Consider the following 19,248-nt stretch of genomic DNA (forward strand, 5'->3'; position numbering starts at 1 on the left):
TCACGAACAGCTTGTAACACTCCAAAGAGAAAGGAAAACTTGAAATCGCATCATATGACCCCTTTAATATGTTGTTATGGCGTTGCTAGGGTGTTCTGGGTGGTTGTTAACGTGTTGCTTTGAGGTTACTAGGTGCTTCTGGGTGAGTAATGTGTTGCTATGGGGTTGATATGTTAGTTAATACATTGCTATAGGGTTGTTAGGGTGTTCTGTGTGGTTGTTTGAATGTTGATATGAGGTTACTGGGAGGTTTTACGTAGTTAGTACATTGTTATGGGGTTGCTAGTAGGGTTGCCAACTTCAGAAAAGGAAAATAAGGGACAATCATGGTTATTCATAGAAAAATAAGGGACAGAATAAGGGATACACACACAGGCCTATTATATATATATATATATATATATATATTAGAGGTGTATACATTAGAGAAATACGACTTTCCTTATTGATCACGTCTTCCCTCAGGTAAAATGCATGTTTTCTTGCGTGGCTGGATGTTGGAATCATGTTGGAATCTGATTGGCTGAAGTCGAAAAGCGGTCGTTCAAAAACCCAACTCCGTTAGCGCGAGTCCCGCTCGCTGTGAAGCGGGAGCGACCAGCCAGCAGAGGATTCCGATTGGTCTTAAAGCCTCCCTGGAACGGCTATGTTTACAAATCAAACACTTGTCAAAAACGAATGATTAATTCTCAATTTAGAGTTTGTAATTCGTATGGTCTAGGTGTTCATACTGTATATGCCTTAAATACGGGACAAACTGCGTTCCCTATAGCTTTTATACGGAACGCTTCTTTGATGCCTTAAATACGGGACGATTCCGTATTATACGGAACGGTTGGCAACCCTAGTTGCTAGGGTAATCTGAGTGGTTGTTAACGTATGATGTTTCTTGGGGACTGTTTACACATTGGGAGTGTGTGTTCTGGGTGTTTGTCAGCATGTTGCTATGAGGTTGCTAGAGTGTTTTAGGTGTTTGTTAATATGTTTCTCTGTGTTTTCTAGCATGTTTTGAGTGATAGTTAGGAAGTTAATTCGAGGTTTCTAGGGTGTGGCTGTCTGAGGGGCTGTTAGCATGTCGCTAGGTTTTCTGGGTGATTGCTAGGTTAATTACTGGCCTGGTTTGACTTGTTTTAGCATCTAGCAGGTGAAAATTGTGAGTCTGAGTGCTATAAAGGTATTTTTCATGTCAAAGGGGATTGTTTGATCCTTTTCCTCAAGTAGTGCAATGGTCCTTGACTTAGCAAATAACTCTAATGCTAATGCAAGTGTGGATGTAGTGATTGTTTAAAATGCTCATCCTGTGAGCGGCTCCATGAGAATTGGTGGTGATTGTTTTGTTATGAAATCTAATTAAGGTTAATAAATTGGATGAGAGGTGAGACTCCATACTGTATGCGATGTGATCGGCTCAGTGACTTCACAGAAATTCCTGCAGGCTTTTTCCTTCTGAAGGATGTGTGCTGCATCTTGACGATCTGTTTCGGCTCGTCTCGCAGCGCTGCTGATGTAGCTCTCTCAGCTCTCCAAAGTCTTTTAATTCCCACATTTATGTTTAATACTGAATTCATTTTTAACTGCATCTGCTTTGTAAGGAGACGAGCTGCCAAGCATCCCGCAAAGATTTCCACGAATACGAGTGAAAACATGAAAGAAGAACGACTTTGGTTCTTTAACGAGGCGTTCGTATGGAACGGATATAAGTCCTACATGTTTAAAGATGATCTTATTTATCATTTACTGCATTACTCTCTTTTTTTCTGAGCCTTTGTGTTAACGTTCTTGAAGGTTAAGATAACGTAATGTAGTGAAGGTCAGCGTCCTGACATGCTTCTCCAGAGCGTTGCACGCTTTCTTGTTTTTGCAGTAAATTTACTCTGCACGAGCTAGAAAAACAAGCCAGAGCTCTTGAGAAACAGCTTGAAAAGTTGGCACTACTCTCACACAAAATGTGTGTCAAAACTCTGAATTTCTGGGTTTTTCATCTGATCATGTTGTATTGTGCACACAGCTGTACATGACACAAACAAAAGGCAAAAAAATCAAATGTCTCTTAAACTACTGAGTCTGATTCATTATAGTGAATAAATTGATTCATTTTAGGTGAATTCATTTGAAAGGATTCATGTTAATGATACAATAATAGCATTTAGGCAATAATCAAACACCTAAACTGTTGAGTCTGATTCATTTTAGTGAATCATTTCAGTGAATTGGTTGATTCATGTTAGGGAATTCATTTATGAGGATTCATGTAAATTATATAATAAAAGCATTTAGGCAATAATAAAACACCACCTAAACTGTAAATGATATAATAATAGCATTTTGTTATTGTGATTTAAAATAATAATGATAATAATTCCTGTTTTACAGTAAATGTACTCTGCACAAGGTAGAAAACCAAGCTTGAAAAGTTGGCACTTCTTGGAGGAGCTTCTCACCAGATGTCAAAGACTTGCATCAATCGCCGCACACACTTTGATGGTTGCACTGTAAATGCATTCAGTTGCATTTTTGTAGCACTTCCACATTAACTCCAGACAGTGTTGGCGTAGCCACCATCTGGCTTTGATTAATGCATTTAACAATCAATAAGTGAAGCATCTGCTAATCTGCAAAGCTCCACTCCACCATAGTCGCTGCATTATTCCCCATAAACACTAGATTTGATGATCAGAACGTGGCATTGACTAATCCAGAGCGCTTTGATTCCTACATCAGGCGTACTGCATGTCGTATGAGTCCCGAAATGAGAAGTTCTGGCATCAGAACCAGTGCAATTAGCTTCAGCGCGCACTTATCTGTCACCTGCCGCTCTGATGCTGATTCCAGACAGGTGTGATTACAATAGTAGGTTTCTTGGGCGCGTTCAGGGCCCATCATCGTGCAGCATGAGGAAGTTGTGACAGGCGCTGAATGCCGAATGCGCAGCATTGATTACGATCCTGAAGTGTGACCTTTTTTCGGCGCATCCCTTCACAGTTTGATGCGGATCGTGGATCGATGGCGCTCGGCGATGGAACGCGTGTGATTGCACAGTAAATGCATTTCGGCCGCCAGCTGAGATATGGTTGGATATGGATGTCACATTTTATTGTCACTAACTTCGATATGTACAAAATAGTGTTTTGTGGGTTTTCAGAGTTGAGGAGTGACTAGATAAAAATGAACATGCTGCTAACTTAACTAGCTTTTAGAGTGTTTAAAAGTGAGTTTAAAATGTCACTTTTCTAGTAAATTGTTGCTTTTTGTCAAAAAAGGTTGTCAAAACTGAATTTCTAGGTTTTTAATCATGTTTGTTTTTTGTCATGTTGTATTGCACACACAACTGTACACTACGCAAGCCGAGGCAAAGACTCAAACGCCTCTTAAACTGTCGAGTCTGATTCATTTTACTGAGTCATTACAGTGAATCAGTTGACTCATTTTAAAGAGTTCATGTAAATGATATAATAATAGGCTAAAATATGAGTATCTTTAAACACATTCAGTCTTTTTCAAGTCTACAGTGTTTCAAGACCAAGTTGTTTAGTCAGTTGACTAGGACAGTAAAGCAGCTGTTGTCATGTCTGGAGTAGTGTTTATGGCCATAACCATCACACACGGCCGGTCATTACCACCATAAAGCACAACACTGGACAAGTTAATCATTAAATATCTGCACAAATGTGCCCTAATGAAGTTTTTCAGCCTCATAATTATTCGCTTTTCTTTGTAGTTTGTGTAAGGCAGGTGATTAGCAGCACAGCAGAGTCTGGCTCAGTAATTAGTCCTAAACAGCCTCGTTTGCTTCATCTCTTCATCACACTTTTCTGTCTGTGTTTTGAGCCAAAATCACAGCAGGTGAGGTACCGGAGGGGGCGAGCGTTGCCAGGCGAGTGTTGCTAGGCAGCCGGTGACTCCATCAGGGGGCAAAGCGTACCTGCCTATAGGAATGATGTCTGTTAAGGGCACTTAGGTACAGATAGATTTCATAAGAGCACATTTTGGGTCATATTTCATCCAAAATTCAAATAAAAACAATAAGCAGTCATTTTTTGATAAAGAGAATAAAGACCATTAAGGCCATTTTTTGCATTTTGTGACATTATTTTTTTATTACAATTAGCACATTCTGCTTCTGTATTTTAATTACTGTAATGTGTCTAGATGTCTTGCGTCTTTTTTTAAGAAGCTTCTTCTCACTACTGCAATACATATTTTACTATTTTTTATAATGGATTAAACTATTAATACACATACAAATACACAATAACTATTAATTGTACATACATGTACAATTTTGTACATCTTTTGTACATTTTGTACATCTTTATATTTAATAATGAGAGAGAATTTAAAGGGAGAGTACACAAAAATGTTATGAAAATGATGTCACTGTGTATATATATATATATATACACATATACACACATACACACACACACATATATATATATATATCTTATTTCAATTTGGAATAAACAATACACAATATACAAAACAATATAAAAATGTAAAGAAGAATAAATATATTTATAAACATTTTGTGCGTAAATAATATATAAAAAATAATATCTAATATGTGAGTAATATTTATACTTATCACATCATATGTTTAATATAATTTAATAATTATATATATGCAAGCATTTATATACTTAATTATCATATTTTGAATATCTCAAAAAAAAGTTTACACATCAAATACGACTTGCAATATAACATGGTATATTGTAATATGTTTATTATATATTAAAATATATTATTTTATATTGCATGTTGTATTTGATGTATATATGACTAATAAAATATATATATATCAAATATTTTTTAAATATAAAAGTATTTTCTCAGTGCGAGTCTACAGACATCTGGTCTCAGATTCATTGCTGTTAGTGTGAGGAAATCATTTTAATTCAGCACACGTTCAAACCTCGTAATGCGCCGCAAAGCACGCTGCTGTTCGAGTTTTCAATTGAAGTGCTCAGAAAACGTCTGAATCACGGCGAGCGGTCTTTGCGGGATTGACTCATTTTTGTTTTGTCACTCATTCTGCTGGAACCTTGAAAACCTTGAGCAGCAGCTCTTCATTCTGAATGCTGAAAAACTTGGAGAGCTGAAGGAAGCTCAATGTGTCATGTGGCTGACAGTTTTCCCAGTGCTATGACCGTGGTTATGATTATATGTAATTGACTGTGGATGGAGCATCACAGTTAAGATGTCAGGTGCCAGCGCAGCCAGACGCCACACTTGATCTGAACAGTTGTGTCTCCATATGCCAACCCGGCTCAGATCAGTCATTCTCCAGCAGTCCCTGAGAAACAACACTGGATTGACACGCACTGGAGAGCTGCATCTTCTGATAGATGTAGAAACATGCAGAATATATTTCCACTACTCTATATAGAATTGAACTATTTTTAGTTGTGATTACCACTTAAAGATTCTGGTTCCTTAAAGATAAAGTTTGCCATTTCTGTTCCACCTGGATCATCAAAAGAAATTGCAAAGATTATAATGCAAAAAAAAGTATTTTTTCTTCCTGAACACTCCTCCTACCTTCATTGGTTGGTCAAACTGATAGTCCCGCCCCCAAACTCTCATCATTGGTTGAGTCAGTGTTGCTGATGTCAAGCTGAAAGAAAATAAACAGAGCAACGTTTTACACTTTTTAATTATTTTAACATTGCGTAAATTACATGTCACCTTTAATGATTCCATTAACAATTGTTTTGTAATTCTGAGGAGGAAAATAAGGTGGACCTAATAATATACTACTAAAAAAAAAAACATTATAAGTAGTATTTTAATACATATTTTAAGAGCCACTCTGACTGATTCAGTGATTGAGTCGTTTAACTGATTCAAACTGATTTTATGAATTTGATATTGATTCATTATAAAGAACCAGTTCATAAGAGCCGCTTTTATCCTGTTTTCTAAACACTCCTCCAGATTTTAGGAGAAAATATCTTAACATTTCACAAGTTACATCGCCTTTAATGACTCTTAACAGATCTTTTAAAGAAGCTAATAAAATTGGACGTAATAATTGGTGTTTTCTATATACTATACAAACAATCATGTATTTGGTAACATGTTTATATATATTTTAAGAGCTACTTAAAGACTGAGTGAGTCGTTCAGGAATCTTGAGTTGTTTTTTTTTTAATTCATTATAAAGAACCACTCCATAAGGTTCTTTTTAAGTTTTTCTGGACACTCCGTCTGCCTCTAGATTTGAGGAGAAACTATATTAACATTACACAAGTTGCATCACCTTGTAATGATTCCTTGAACAGTTATTTTATTCATTAAGGAAGCTGATAAAAATTGGCCATAATAATTGGTGTTAAATATATACTAAACTAACAATAATGTATTTGGTAACACATTTTTATTCAGTTAATTAATGATTGAGTGAGTCTCTTTTTTATGGATTCATTAGTAAAAACCAGTTCATAAGAGTCCATTTTAACAGAAGCAGACCATTTGTTTGTGAATCACTATATTGATTGTGTTGTATGTTTGTTGTTGTGTGCAAACATTGATATAGTGTCTATTTAGCATGCAGTTTTTTTTCTCTCTTCAAACTCGCAAGTTGGGTAAAATGAAAGATTATTTTGCCTGTCTGCAGTCATCTATTTTAGTATGACATTCTGCCCACATTAGCACAAGAATACTCATGTTCAAGAATCATGAATGGATCTGAAGATCATTAAAATCCTTCAGTTCCAGTGCTTAGTTTTTTTTCTAAACTTTTTTTCTTTGTTCAGACCAGATTGTGGCAGCTCAGTGTTTTTTTCCTCTTTGCATGTAATGGGAAATTAAATACATAAAGTTAATAAAGTGAAATGAGAGGTGGAGAGATTGGTGTTGCGTTAGCGGGAATGAAAGCGTTGCCGGATGAAATCACAGCGCCGTCGGCATCTGTGCTGGGAATTCAGTGCGCTAATCGACCAATTAGAGCTTTCGGATTCGGCGGAGAGACGTAACACAAAGCCCGGCCTGTCATTTAATCAACTTCATTCTAATTTAAAACCGGCAGAGTGCAAGCACGCTGTTTGCTTATGTTGAATAATCACGTATTTGTTTCGCTTTCACTAAAAGAAAAACACATTTGCTTTAAAATTGCATTACAGAAACAGGATTGAATCCCAGCCGTCTGAAACAACCCCCCGAATCCATTTGCCTTCAGGCAGATATTGATGTCGAAACCTAAAAGCGCTCAACGTGCATGTGTACGCACGGCGGCCGAGCGCATCCAATCGCAGCGCAGTGGGTCGTATACAAAGAGGCAATTAATATCGAGCCGAGCACGGTGGCCTGCGACGTCCTATAATAACATGGTTAGACCAAAGGTTAATTTGTTGAATTCAATATGCATCCCCATTCGTTTCAATGAAGCTGTCCGAAAAAAAGAGAGGTAGTCTGTAATCAAAGGGCTCGCCGTGCAAAGTGAAATTAATTATAGGGGCCTTCATAAATTCAATGTCATGTCTTAATCTTCCGCTGGTCCCCTCCCAGCCGTTATCAGCTCGGCTGGAAGTGGGCCGCACGCTCGGGTCGATCTAATAAATGGCTGTGTGAGATGATAATTGTGAATGAGCTTTATGTCGGTGGAGATGTGAGTCCGCTCGGACCGGAGAACCCTTTAGTCAAACACCAGTAAAAGTTATGGTGTTTATCAGCCCATCCCCCTCACGGTGAATATAGAGAGGACATTATGTGTTCTGGAAGTGAACTGCTGTGATATTTAATACAGTTGAGCGGTCTGGTGTGCATCGCGCGATCAAAATAACAGCAGCCTTTTTGAAAACATGAATGTATGCATGTCTGAGATACGAAGACTTACATGACAGACAAGATTTAAAGAAATAGTTCAGCCAAAAATGAACATTTGCTGAAGATGTACTCACCCTCAGACCATCCAAGATGCAGTTTGTTTGTTCTTCAAGATTTGGAGAAATTTAGCATCACATCACTTGCTCACCAATGGATGCTCTGCAGTGAATGGGTGCCGTCAGAATGAGCTTCCAAACAGCTGATAAAAACATCACAATAATCCACAAAAAAGTCTGAATCAGGAGAGAAATCTGTACAGATAATGCACCATTTACAAGCGAGTCAAAAACAGCTCTAAACAAGTAGGAGATTACTTTTTCACTGGAGGAAGTGTTATTGTGGATTATGGACACGTACTTTAGCCTGGAAATGACGGTTTAAAGTGAAAACATCTTAATGATGTATTTGTTTCTTGCCGCTTTTCACTCACAAGATGATGTGGTCACAAGAGTGGTGTGGATTACTTGTGGATTATTGTGATGTTTTTATCAGCTGTTTGGACTCTCATTCTGACGGCACCCATTCACTCCAGAGCATCCATTGGTGAGCAAGTGATGTAATGCTACATTTCTCCAAATCTGTTCTGATGAAGAAACAAACTCATCCACATCTTGGATGGACTGAGCCTGATTACATTTTCGATTTTGGCTGAACTATTCCTTTAAACATCTTAAATGTGTTTGTTTAGCACGCATTTACTATGTTTTTCCTGTTAATCTTCACTGTAAACAGATATGGCTCAGTGTAAGTCTTTGGGATTTTTGTAGCTGTTTTGTCGTCTAGCAGGTGATAATAGTTCACTTAGTTAAGTAACAATGCAGATCTCCTCAATAAAATGCATGATTTGAGGAATTGTTGGTGTCTATATGCGTTTTACACCGAGGTTTAACCCTTATGGTCTGGGTTTTTGTTCAGATCACTTTTGATTAGTGCACTTTAACCAGTTTTAGAGGGTATGTCGCTTGTCCATTGAAGACGATAACAACACTAACATGCTTTCTTTCTGGTTCTCTTTCTGCAGGCATACTTCCGACAGGGTGTTGCCCTTCAGTACCTGGGGCGCCATGCGGACGCCCTGGCCGCCTTCGCCTCAGGACTGGCGCAGGACCCCAAGAGCCTGCAGCTGCTGGTTGGAATGGTGGAGGCCGCCATGAAGTCCCCGCTAAGAGGTACACGGCCCGTAGGGTCAAATTCCTGAAAACAACCTCTTAAAGATATTAAAATCTTTTTGTGAGAACTTCATTAGTGAAAAAGGTTCATGAGTGGGCTAAGTAGTTTCTTATTTGGAATCTGAAAATGGCAAAAGGAATAGGAATAGAAAAATAGGAAATGATGTTTGTGTGGAAAATTATTTCAGATGAACAGGGAATATAAGCTATAATGCAACATGCTGTTTTGGGCTCTTCTGATGTAGATTCATCTGTTGACTGTAATGAACGTGATAATGAGGGTTCAGTGTGCATAATGAGCTTCATTTAGCAACCGTATTAGTGTATGAGAGGTATAGGTGCATTTTTTTCAGATCATATGTGACCTGCTTCATCATTTTGAGTCGTTTTTCATTTTTATGCACTGAATGAAAAAATCTCAGTTCTCTACTAGTGGATTACAGTGATGTTATCTGACAGAATTAGACTAAGGTTGAAATGTAAAATAGCTCAAATATTTTATACTAAAATAATATACTGTATGTATACACACACACACACACATACACACACACACACACACACACACACACAAAGGACGTCAGTCTGCGGGAGCGACTCTACAAACAGAAAACACATCACACACACACACACACACACACACACACACACGTGACCCTGGATCACAAAACCAGTCATAAGTAGCACAGGTGTAGGCTATTTGTAGCAGTAGCCAACAATACATTTTATGGATAAATTATCGGTTTTTCTTTTATGCCAAAAAACATTAGGATGTTAAGTAGATATCATGTTCCATGAAGATATTTTGTAAATTTCCAACCATAAATATATCAAAACTAAATTTTTTATTAGTAATATGCATTGCTAAGAACTTCATTTGGACAACTTTAAAGTAGTGTTAATTTTGTCAGCTATTTTCATTTTAGTCTTAGTCTTAGTCCCGGGCTAAAATGTCCTTGTTTATATATATATATATGCAATATTTGCAAATATATGTAATACACTAAGAATGTTTGGAATTAAAAAAAATATATATAAAATATGTGTAATATATATAAAATTTAGCTGTAGGTGTTTGAGAAATGCTTTCAGGGCAATTGGATGTAAATCGCAGTCTCAGAACAAACAGGGTCATGCAAACAGCCGTTGTTGCGGGAGGACGTCCAAACGGGGCCGTTTTATCTGCTAATTATGTCCCTTATTTCCCCCTGTTGTCCCTCAGAGCCAGACACAGCGCTCTGAGCCGCGGAGAGAGCAGAATATGTTGAACAGTCTCTCCAAATCGGCTCCGGGCAGAGAGGTGATCGCTCGCAGCCCTTGGGCTCGCTGATAACAAGAGACTCGCTTTCTCCCGCTCTCTCGCTTCCCCTCATCCCTTTATCGCTTTTGTAGCGCCCTTGTGTGAGGATTTGCATGTGGGATTACCTAACTTTAATTTAATTGTTCTCTTCTCGGCTTCACATCATCAGAGGTGCCATTCAAAGCCCTTCCGCTAAGACGAGAGGCGAGACGCCACCGAAAACTGAGCCAATTGTGTTGGACTGCTCGCGCGGGATAACAGACGCTCCTCTTAGCTTTGTGTTGGAAAGTTGCAGACTCCGGAAATCACACTCAGGATAATCCCAACGTGTGCCTGTTGAGCTGGTTAGCTCCAGTTTGTGATGTGCAGCACTATACAGTGATCAACTAGTCAGTCTTGAGTAATCTATCTGTCTGTCTATCTATCTATCTATCTATCTATCTATCTATATGTTGTTCCATTGATTGTTCTATCGTTCTGTTATTCATTCTATCTTTAAATACAATGGATACTGAATACTGTAAATACTGAAGCGATGCATCATTGAAATGGTCTGCAAGCATCTTTTTTGAAAAGTTTGCAGTGATGTGATTCATGGTTGTACTGTATCCACAGATGGTTTCTACTCTCTCTTGATGTGTTTTTAGCCTGTCCCAGCGGTATAAAGCGTGATGAATTAGCACAGAATCTACCTGAAACCTCTGTTTTTGAGCTACAGGGAATACTAGAACTCCTCTGGATGCACAGCGAATTACAGATATGGAAATCCGCACGGCTTAGTTTAGGAATGGTAATGTAAATAGACTAAAAGAAGGTAAACACAATGAAATGCAAGTGGGTGTTGTTGTCAGTCTCTGTTATTATTTCTTTATTTAGCAGCTTCCCACGAGACGCCAGACAGACACGTCAAAGCTTCTGTTTCACATGGCAAAGCCTCTCGACAGAAGAGAGGGAAGCGATGAAGAGAAAGAGAAAAGCGTCGAGAGGAAGGAAAGATAGGCACCCAGAGGCTCATCATTAAACCCTCCTCTCCGCGGCGGGCTGCATAAGCACTTCTGCGCTCTTGTTTATCATGCCCGTGTCTGCTGTTAACTAGATTCACACACACACACACACACTCACTTCCGTCCCCAAGCCAAAGAGTTTCTCGCCACTCCGATTTATGCAACTTGTAAAAGTGTCAGGCTGAATGCAATTATGCGGTATGAATGCGCACGACAAACCCAGCGGAGTGTTTGTAGCTCACGGCAGAGGACGTTCACGCCTGTTGGCTACACGTGAAGAGGGAATTAAACCTGTCGGAAATCACTCAGCGTTCCTGAAGTGTCTTTTTACAGTCTGGAGATCACACGAAATACAGTATAGCGGATAATTATTTCATAAAAATGTGTTAAATAGTTTACAATAGTTTTCTATTTCAAATATGTGCTGTTCTTTTGAACTTTCTCTTCATCAAAAAATCCTGGTTTTAGACTAATTTCAAACAACAACAGCCTAGTTATGCAAGATTTGCTCAGAAAATGTCCAACAAAAACTGTTTCATTAAATGTCTAATTTTGTCCAATTTACCACTGAAAAACTGATTAATATTGTCAGATTTAGCAAATAAAACAGCCCTTTTTTTTTTTTTTTCTCCATTTTTCTCCACTAAGAATGTTTGGAATTAAAAAAAATATATATAAAATATGTGTAATATATATAAAATTTAGCTGTAGGTGTTTGAGAAATGCTTTCAGGGCAATTGGATGTAAATCGCAGTCTCAGAACAAACAGGGTCATGCAAACAGCCGTTGTTGCGGGAGGACGTCCAAACGGGGCCGTTTTATCTGCTAATTATGTCCCTTATTTCCCCCTGTTGTCCCTCAGAGCCAGACACAGCGCTCTGAGCCGCGGAGAGAGCAGATTATGTTGAACAGTCTCTCCAAATCGGCTCCGGGCAGAGAGGTGATCGCTCGCAGCCCTTGGGCTCGCTGATAACAAGAGACTCGCTTTCTCCCGCTCTCTCGCTTCCCCTCATCCCTTTATCGCTTTTGTAGCGCCCTTGTGTGAGGATATGCATGTGGGATTACCTAACTTTAATTTAATTGTTCTCTTCTCGGCTTCACATCATCAGAGGTGCCATTCAAAGCCCTTCCGCTAAGACGAGAGGCGAGACGCCACCGAAAACTGAGCCAATTGTGTTGGACTGCTCGCGCGGGATAACAGACGCTCCTCTTAGCTTTGTGTTGGAAAGTTGCAGACTCCGGAAATCACACTCAGGATAATCTCAGTGTTCGCCACCCACTCAAGTCTGTTAAGCTGGTTAGCTCCAGTTTGTGCTGTGCAGCACTATACAGTGATCAACTAGTCAGTCTTGAGTAATCTATCTGTCTGTCTATCTATCTATCTATCTATCTATCTATCTATCTATCTATCTATATGTTGTTCCATTGATTGTTCTATCGTTCTGTTATTCATTCTATCTTTAAATACAATGGATACTGAATACTGTAAATACTGAAGCGATGCATCATTGAAATGGTCTGCAAGCATCTTTTTTGAAAAGTTTGCAGTGATGTGATTCATGGTTGTACTGTATCCACAGATGGTTTCTACTCTCTCTTGATGTGTTTTTAGCCTGTCCCAGCGGTATAAAGCGTGATGAATTAGCACAGAATCTACCTGAAACCTCTGTTTTTGAGCTACAGGGAATACTAGAACTCCTCTGGATGCACAGCGAATTACAGATATGGAAATCCGCACGGCTTAGTTTAGGAATGGTAATGTAAATAGACTAAAAGAAGGTAAACACAATGAAATGCAAGTGGGTGTTGTTGTCAGTCTCTGTTATTATTTCTTTATTTAGCAGCTTCCCACGAGACGCCAGACAGACACGTCAAAGCTTCTGTTTCACATGGCAAAGCCTCTCGACAGAAGAGAGGGAAGCGGCGAAGAGAAAGAGAAAGAGAAAAGCGTCGAGAGGAAGAAAAGCTAGGCACCCAGAGGCTCATCATTAAACCCTCCTCTCCGCGGCGGGCTGCATAAGCACTTCTGCGCTCTTGTTTATCATGCCCGTGTCTGCTGTTAACTAGATTCACACACACACACACACACTCACTTCCGTCCCCAAGCCAAAGAGTTTCTCGCCACTCCGATTTATGCAACTTGTAAAAGTGTCAGGCTGAATGCAATTATGCGGTATGAATGCGCACGACAAACCCAGCGGAGTGTTTGTAGCTCACGGCAGAGGACGTTCACGCCTGTTGGCTACACGTGAAGAGGGAATTAAACCTGTCGGAAATCACTCAGCGTTCCTGAAGTGTCTTTTTACAGTCTGGAGATCACACGAAATACAGTATAGCGGATAATTATTTCATAAAAATGTGTTAAATAGTTTACAATAGTTTTCTATTTCAAATATGTGCTGTTCTTTTGAACTTTCTCTTCATCAAAAAATCCTGGTTTTAGACTAATTTCAAACAACAACAGCCTAGTTATGCAAGATTTGCTCAGAAAATGTCCAACAAAAACTGTTTCATTAAATGTCTAATTTTGTCCAATTTACCACTGAAAAACTGATTAATATTGTCAGATTTAGCAAATAAAACAGCCCTTTTTTTTTTTTTTCTCCATTTTGCTCAGAAAATGTCTATTTTTGTCTGATTTACCAACAAAAACGGTTTAATCCTGTCAGATTTAACCAAAAGCAGCCTAGTTTTCTATGAAAAAATAGTTTAATATTGTCAGATTTAGCAAAAACAGACAAGTTTTGTCCAGTTTGCTCAGAAAATGTTTAATTTTGTCCAATTTACCATAAAAAAAAAACTCAGAATCAGTAATTACGGCAATGTATAAATCATAACTAAAAGTTGCTGATTGGTCAATGTGATGTTCCAGCTGTGATAAAATACAGGATATGATGTGAAAGCACTTATGACAGTACACATTTGTGCAGCCGAGATGAAACATGCTGAATTGGCTATCAAACACACCCAGAAGGACAGTAAGAAATATACTTCATAGATATGCTACAGAAAAACGAGGGAAGGGCAGATAAAAATGGATCTTTGGAGGTCCCGCGTGGCAGCGGGTGACACTCGACTGTGGCCCGTCGTGATTTATGACAGTGTGTGCGTTTCACTCTTTAACTGTGTCTCCTTCCTCTGGCGGAGGTCACCTCTACACATATGGTGCTCGCTAAATCTTACCGCATAGTAACACGTGGGATTATTTTACAAATAAGCATTTCTAAGGTGAACATTTTAGCGAGAAACTTCCACAAGAAGGTCTGTTTGGAGTGTGCGGTGACGACACACACATGAATAATCACCTCAGCTTGTGCAAACAAACGCTTTTGCTTCACTGAACAAGCCGTGTTAGCTTTACAGTCATTTGTAATGCGTTTGTACAGTAAACGAGCCCGTGTTTAACCTGCTGAATTACATTTTTTCATTTTAGCGATGTATAAATGAATTGAATACAAGTTCAGTCAACAAAAGACAACTGAATGAGCTCTCACCAATGCTAGTAGTACTAGCTTCTCTTAACTATTACAAAATAGTTTTAAAATATCTAAATTTTGTATGTTTGATGTTTAAATGAATGTAAAATGATGTTAAATCAGTTAGATGTGTATTTAGATGTAAGGTAGATTTACTTTCAAATACTGCACTACATTTTTGGGAATGTTTCATGTCACATCTTAACTCTGGCTGTGATTTGTGTGCATCGGCTCTGCAGAATCCCTGGAGCCGACCTACCAGCAGCTGCAGAAGATGAAGCTGGACAAGAGTCCGTTTGTGGTGGTGTCTGTGATTGGTCAGGAGCTGCTGACCGCCTCCCATCACGGCGCGTCTGTGGTGGTCCTGGAGGCGGCGCTGAAGATCGGCACCTGCAGCCTCAAGCTGCGCGGCTCTGTTTTCTCAGCCCTCAGCAGCTCTTACTGGTCACTGGGCAACACGGAGAAGAGCACCGCCTACATGCAACAAGACCTGGAGGTGGCCAAAACTTTAGGTGAGCGACTCTTATAGACCTTAAAGAAACCTCTTTGACAGATTTTAGGTTTCTTGCTACATGATTTTGTTTTTATGGACCATATTCCATCCGTATTATATATTTACTATTGTAGTATTTATTAATAGTTTGAATTAGCTTTTATTTTTGTATTTTAATTTTCATTTTAGTAACTTTGTTGTGTGCTTTTATTTGAATTTATCATTATTCTTTTTTTTTTATTTTTTGTTTTAGCAATTTTAATACTTCAATATATTATTTTTTATTTAGGTTATTTTCTAAGGCAACATTTCTAATTTGTTTTTAAGTGTTTTTAAATTTATTTAATCTAATAATGTAATATTTGTATTTTCTTAATATAAATATGATTACAAAATTCAAATGTATAAAACAATATCAAACTTTAAAAAAATGTAAATTATAACATTTTAAATTGTATATTGCATTTGATCATATTCAGTTAACGAAAACAATCTTAATAGTTTGTTTTAATATTTAATATAATATTTATATTTTATTAGTATAAATATAACATTTGTAAACTTATAAAACAATATAAAATAAAAAAATGTAAAATATATATTTTTTTAATGTATGCAGTTTCATCTATTTCATGGTTAACGGAAACCATTTTAATAATTTATATATTAATATTTAATCTAATATGTTTTATTTTATTAATATAAATATTATTCAAATGTAAAACTTATGAAACAACATAAAATGTAAACAATATATTGTATTCAATCTTTATTTCCGTTAATAAAAGAAGTTTTAATAGTTTCTATTTTAATATTTAATCAAATATTTATATTTTATTAATATAAGCATTACAATTTATAAACTTATAAAACAATATAACAATATAAAAAATATAAAATTTTAAAGTGTTTATTGTGTTTCATCTTAGTTCAGGTAACAAAAACAATTTGAATAGTTTACATTTTAATATTTAATCTAATATTTACCTTTTATTCATATAAATATTATTAAAATGTCAAAACTTAAAAACAATACAAAATTTTAAAAAGATATTGTGTTTCATCTTTATTTCAAATAACGAAAAGCGTTTTAATAATTTTAGTTTTACAATAACAACACTGTCTATGGCATTCAGAAATTAAACAAGCTGTTATTTCTAGCGCTGCTTTAAGATCTATCAATGGAAATGACCTTTACTTTGCTCTACACACTTTAAAATTGCTCCTTTTCTCCTTTTGTGCTCCACGAAAGAAAGTCATACAGGCTAGCATAAATGATGCTTTTGAGGCAAACTGTTCCTTTAAAGCACAATTAATTGGGCTCATTTTGCATATTCATGTGATCATGTCCTGTTCTTGAGAAATCGATGTACTTCTGTGGTCTGTTCCGAGAACGTCTTGTGACGGACGTCCAGCCGAGCACACGCTGATAAGGTCTCTCTGTAATTAGGCTTCATGGGACTTTTTTTTAAATTAAGAGCCGCTGCGACTTTTCCCCAAAATGCCACTGGACTAGTTTTTGTGTTTTCGGCGCAGTGTAAGTATATACTGTATGCATCATAAATATTCTCCTGGCAGCTCCTGAATGTCAGAGGTTTACAGCTGGACTTTAAGGCATGAAAGCGTTTCTCACCCCGTCTGTCTCGCACGCCTGAACTGTGAATGTTTGTGTTTGAGCTTCAGCTCGCACTTTTAGCACATTAGTACACCGCTGACGTGGGAGCGGCTGATGAAGGTCTGATAAGAACAGCTGTAGATGTTGCAGGTGCTGCGAGGCTCGACGCGTGTCATCTCGTACATTCACCTCAAACCACTGATGAGTCCAGCTCAATTGATTTATATAGCACTCTTCACAAAGCAGCTTTACAGAAAATGATAAGATTCTTTTTTGGAGTATCTTAATATCTTCATGCCTTAAAGTTGCATTCAGCAGATTGGAGTTAGATGATAATATACTTTACATTATGCGACGATACAAGCAGTTGAGATTTGCTGTATATAGTATATATCGCCCACAAGTATAATGTATGTATGCAAATAAAGTTGGCATAGTTGTGCCAGATTTTGTCTGAAACTGTTTTTTTTTGGTACGATATACCAACAGAATCTGTCTAATTTTGTCAGATTTAGCAAAAACAGTCAAGTTATTTCAGATCTGGTCAGTAACTGTCTAATTTTGTCCGATTAACCAACAGAAACTGTCTAAATTTGTCAAATTTAGGAAAAAATTCAAAATTCAAAAACAGCCCAGTTTTGTCCAATTTGGTCATAAATGGTCTAATATTGTCAGATTAGCAGAAAAAGAGAAAAAAAGAAATTTAGTCTGATTTACCAATAACAACTCTCCATGTTTGTCAGATTTAAAAAAAACAAAAAAAAACAACCTTGTATCATTTGGTCAGAAAATGTCTGATTTTGTCAGTTTTATTAACAAAAATGTAAAAATAATAAATAAATAAAAAAGGCGTAGTTATATCAGATTTGGACAGAATTAAAAAATAAATAAATACATAAAATAAAAAAGGTGTAGTTATATCAGATTTGGACAGAATTTAAAAAAATAATAAATAAATAAATAAAATAAAAAAGGCATAGTTATATCAGATTTGGACAGAATGTTTGCCAATTTACCAACAGAATCTGTCTAATTTTGTCAGAATTAGCAAAAAAGCTAAATGTACTATTTATTTATTTATTCATTCATTCATTTGTTCGTTCGTTGTTTCCATTAATTCAGTTGCTTAATTTATTATATTTATTTATTTTTTACAATTAAACACAAATTTGTAATAATATTTAATAATGAAAAAAAAAAACAGGTCATAAACTGAAGAAGAAAAACAATGTAGGATGTACTTTATTTTTTTACACATAATTGCTAGTAAATTTCACAAATAATTAAAAGTAGAAAGACTGAAATAATCTTGTAAAATGTACTCTAATGATCTTTGTTTCATTTACCACTTTGAACAATTTCTTGCACATTTTTGCAGTTCACTAGCTGTTGTTTGTTTTGGAACTCAGTATCCGGTTTCTTGCTGGTCTGAGATGGTCTGCCAGTTTAGGTTGACCTGCACCAGTTGGTAGACCAGATTGAACCATCTAATGGACCAAAACAAGCAGCTTTGACCAGTTAGAAACCATCTGAAGTTGGTCTTCCTGAAGCCTGTGAACACATTTTCCTCAGATTCAGTTTTGTCATGTTGGTGTGTGTATGGAAACCTTCTAAGCCAGATCTGGCTTCCTTCAGGTGACCAGACGGGCGAATGCCGCGCTCACGGGAACCTGGGCTCGGCCTTCTTCTCCAAGGGGAATTACCGCGAGGCACTGAGCAACCACAGACACCAGCTCGTCCTGGCCATGAAACTCAAGGACAGAGAGGTAATCGCCAACTAACCGACCGTGTGTGTGCGTGTGTGTGTGTGTATGTGTGTGTGGCCGTATCTTCACCTCAAACAGAAATAAAGTGTGCGGGATTACTTTATCAGAGGCGCAGGACTCGTGTTGTGACGTGACAAATGTTTGAGTCAGAGCTGCAGGGCAGACTCACCGCTCTCTGTCACGATTGTGGACGCTCAGCGTCTCTGTTCTGTCTCCTTTCAGCTCGCTGTCTTATCTGTTCTGAGAAAACACCCCGAAATGTCCTACTTGGGTTAACCCCACAAAAACATGTCTGGGTCATACTTCTAAAATCAAAAGAAAAATTTGAATAATAATTAAATGAAGAAAAATATTTTGTGTAAATACAATGATGTTTATTTTCAGAATATTTATTTATTTATTTACATTGTGACATTTAATTTATTTGGTTGCTTTTCATTTTTATTAAATTTTTATTACATTTAAGCACATTTTCCCTCAATTCAATGAATCAGGATGTTTTAGAGTTTTAAAATGTAAAATGTAAAAATTAATATTAAAAATAAATAATGTATAATATGAAAAATAATATAATAAATTAAAATATAAAAAATAAAAA

General features: G+C 37.1%; 1 protein-coding gene across 1 annotated transcript in view; it reads left to right on the forward strand.

Annotated features, from left to right (window-relative positions):
• LOC107705044 (tetratricopeptide repeat protein 28-like) overlaps positions 1-19,248 on the forward strand; it is a 191,991-nt gene that overhangs the window by 73,816 nt on the left and 98,927 nt on the right. The window contains exons 2-4 of the mRNA XM_016439736.1: positions 8,849-8,996; positions 15,016-15,288; positions 18,520-18,650. Coding sequence (XP_016295222.1) covers positions 8,849-8,996; positions 15,016-15,288; positions 18,520-18,650 — 552 coding nt within the window. The remainder of the gene's footprint in view (positions 1-8,848; positions 8,997-15,015; positions 15,289-18,519; positions 18,651-19,248) is intronic.

The sequence above is a fragment of the Sinocyclocheilus anshuiensis genome, unplaced genomic scaffold (assembly GCF_001515605.1).
Source record: "Sinocyclocheilus anshuiensis isolate Anshui unplaced genomic scaffold, SAMN03320099.WGS_v1.1 scaffold269, whole genome shotgun sequence".
NCBI classification, from domain to species: domain Eukaryota; kingdom Metazoa; phylum Chordata; class Actinopteri; order Cypriniformes; family Cyprinidae; genus Sinocyclocheilus; species Sinocyclocheilus anshuiensis.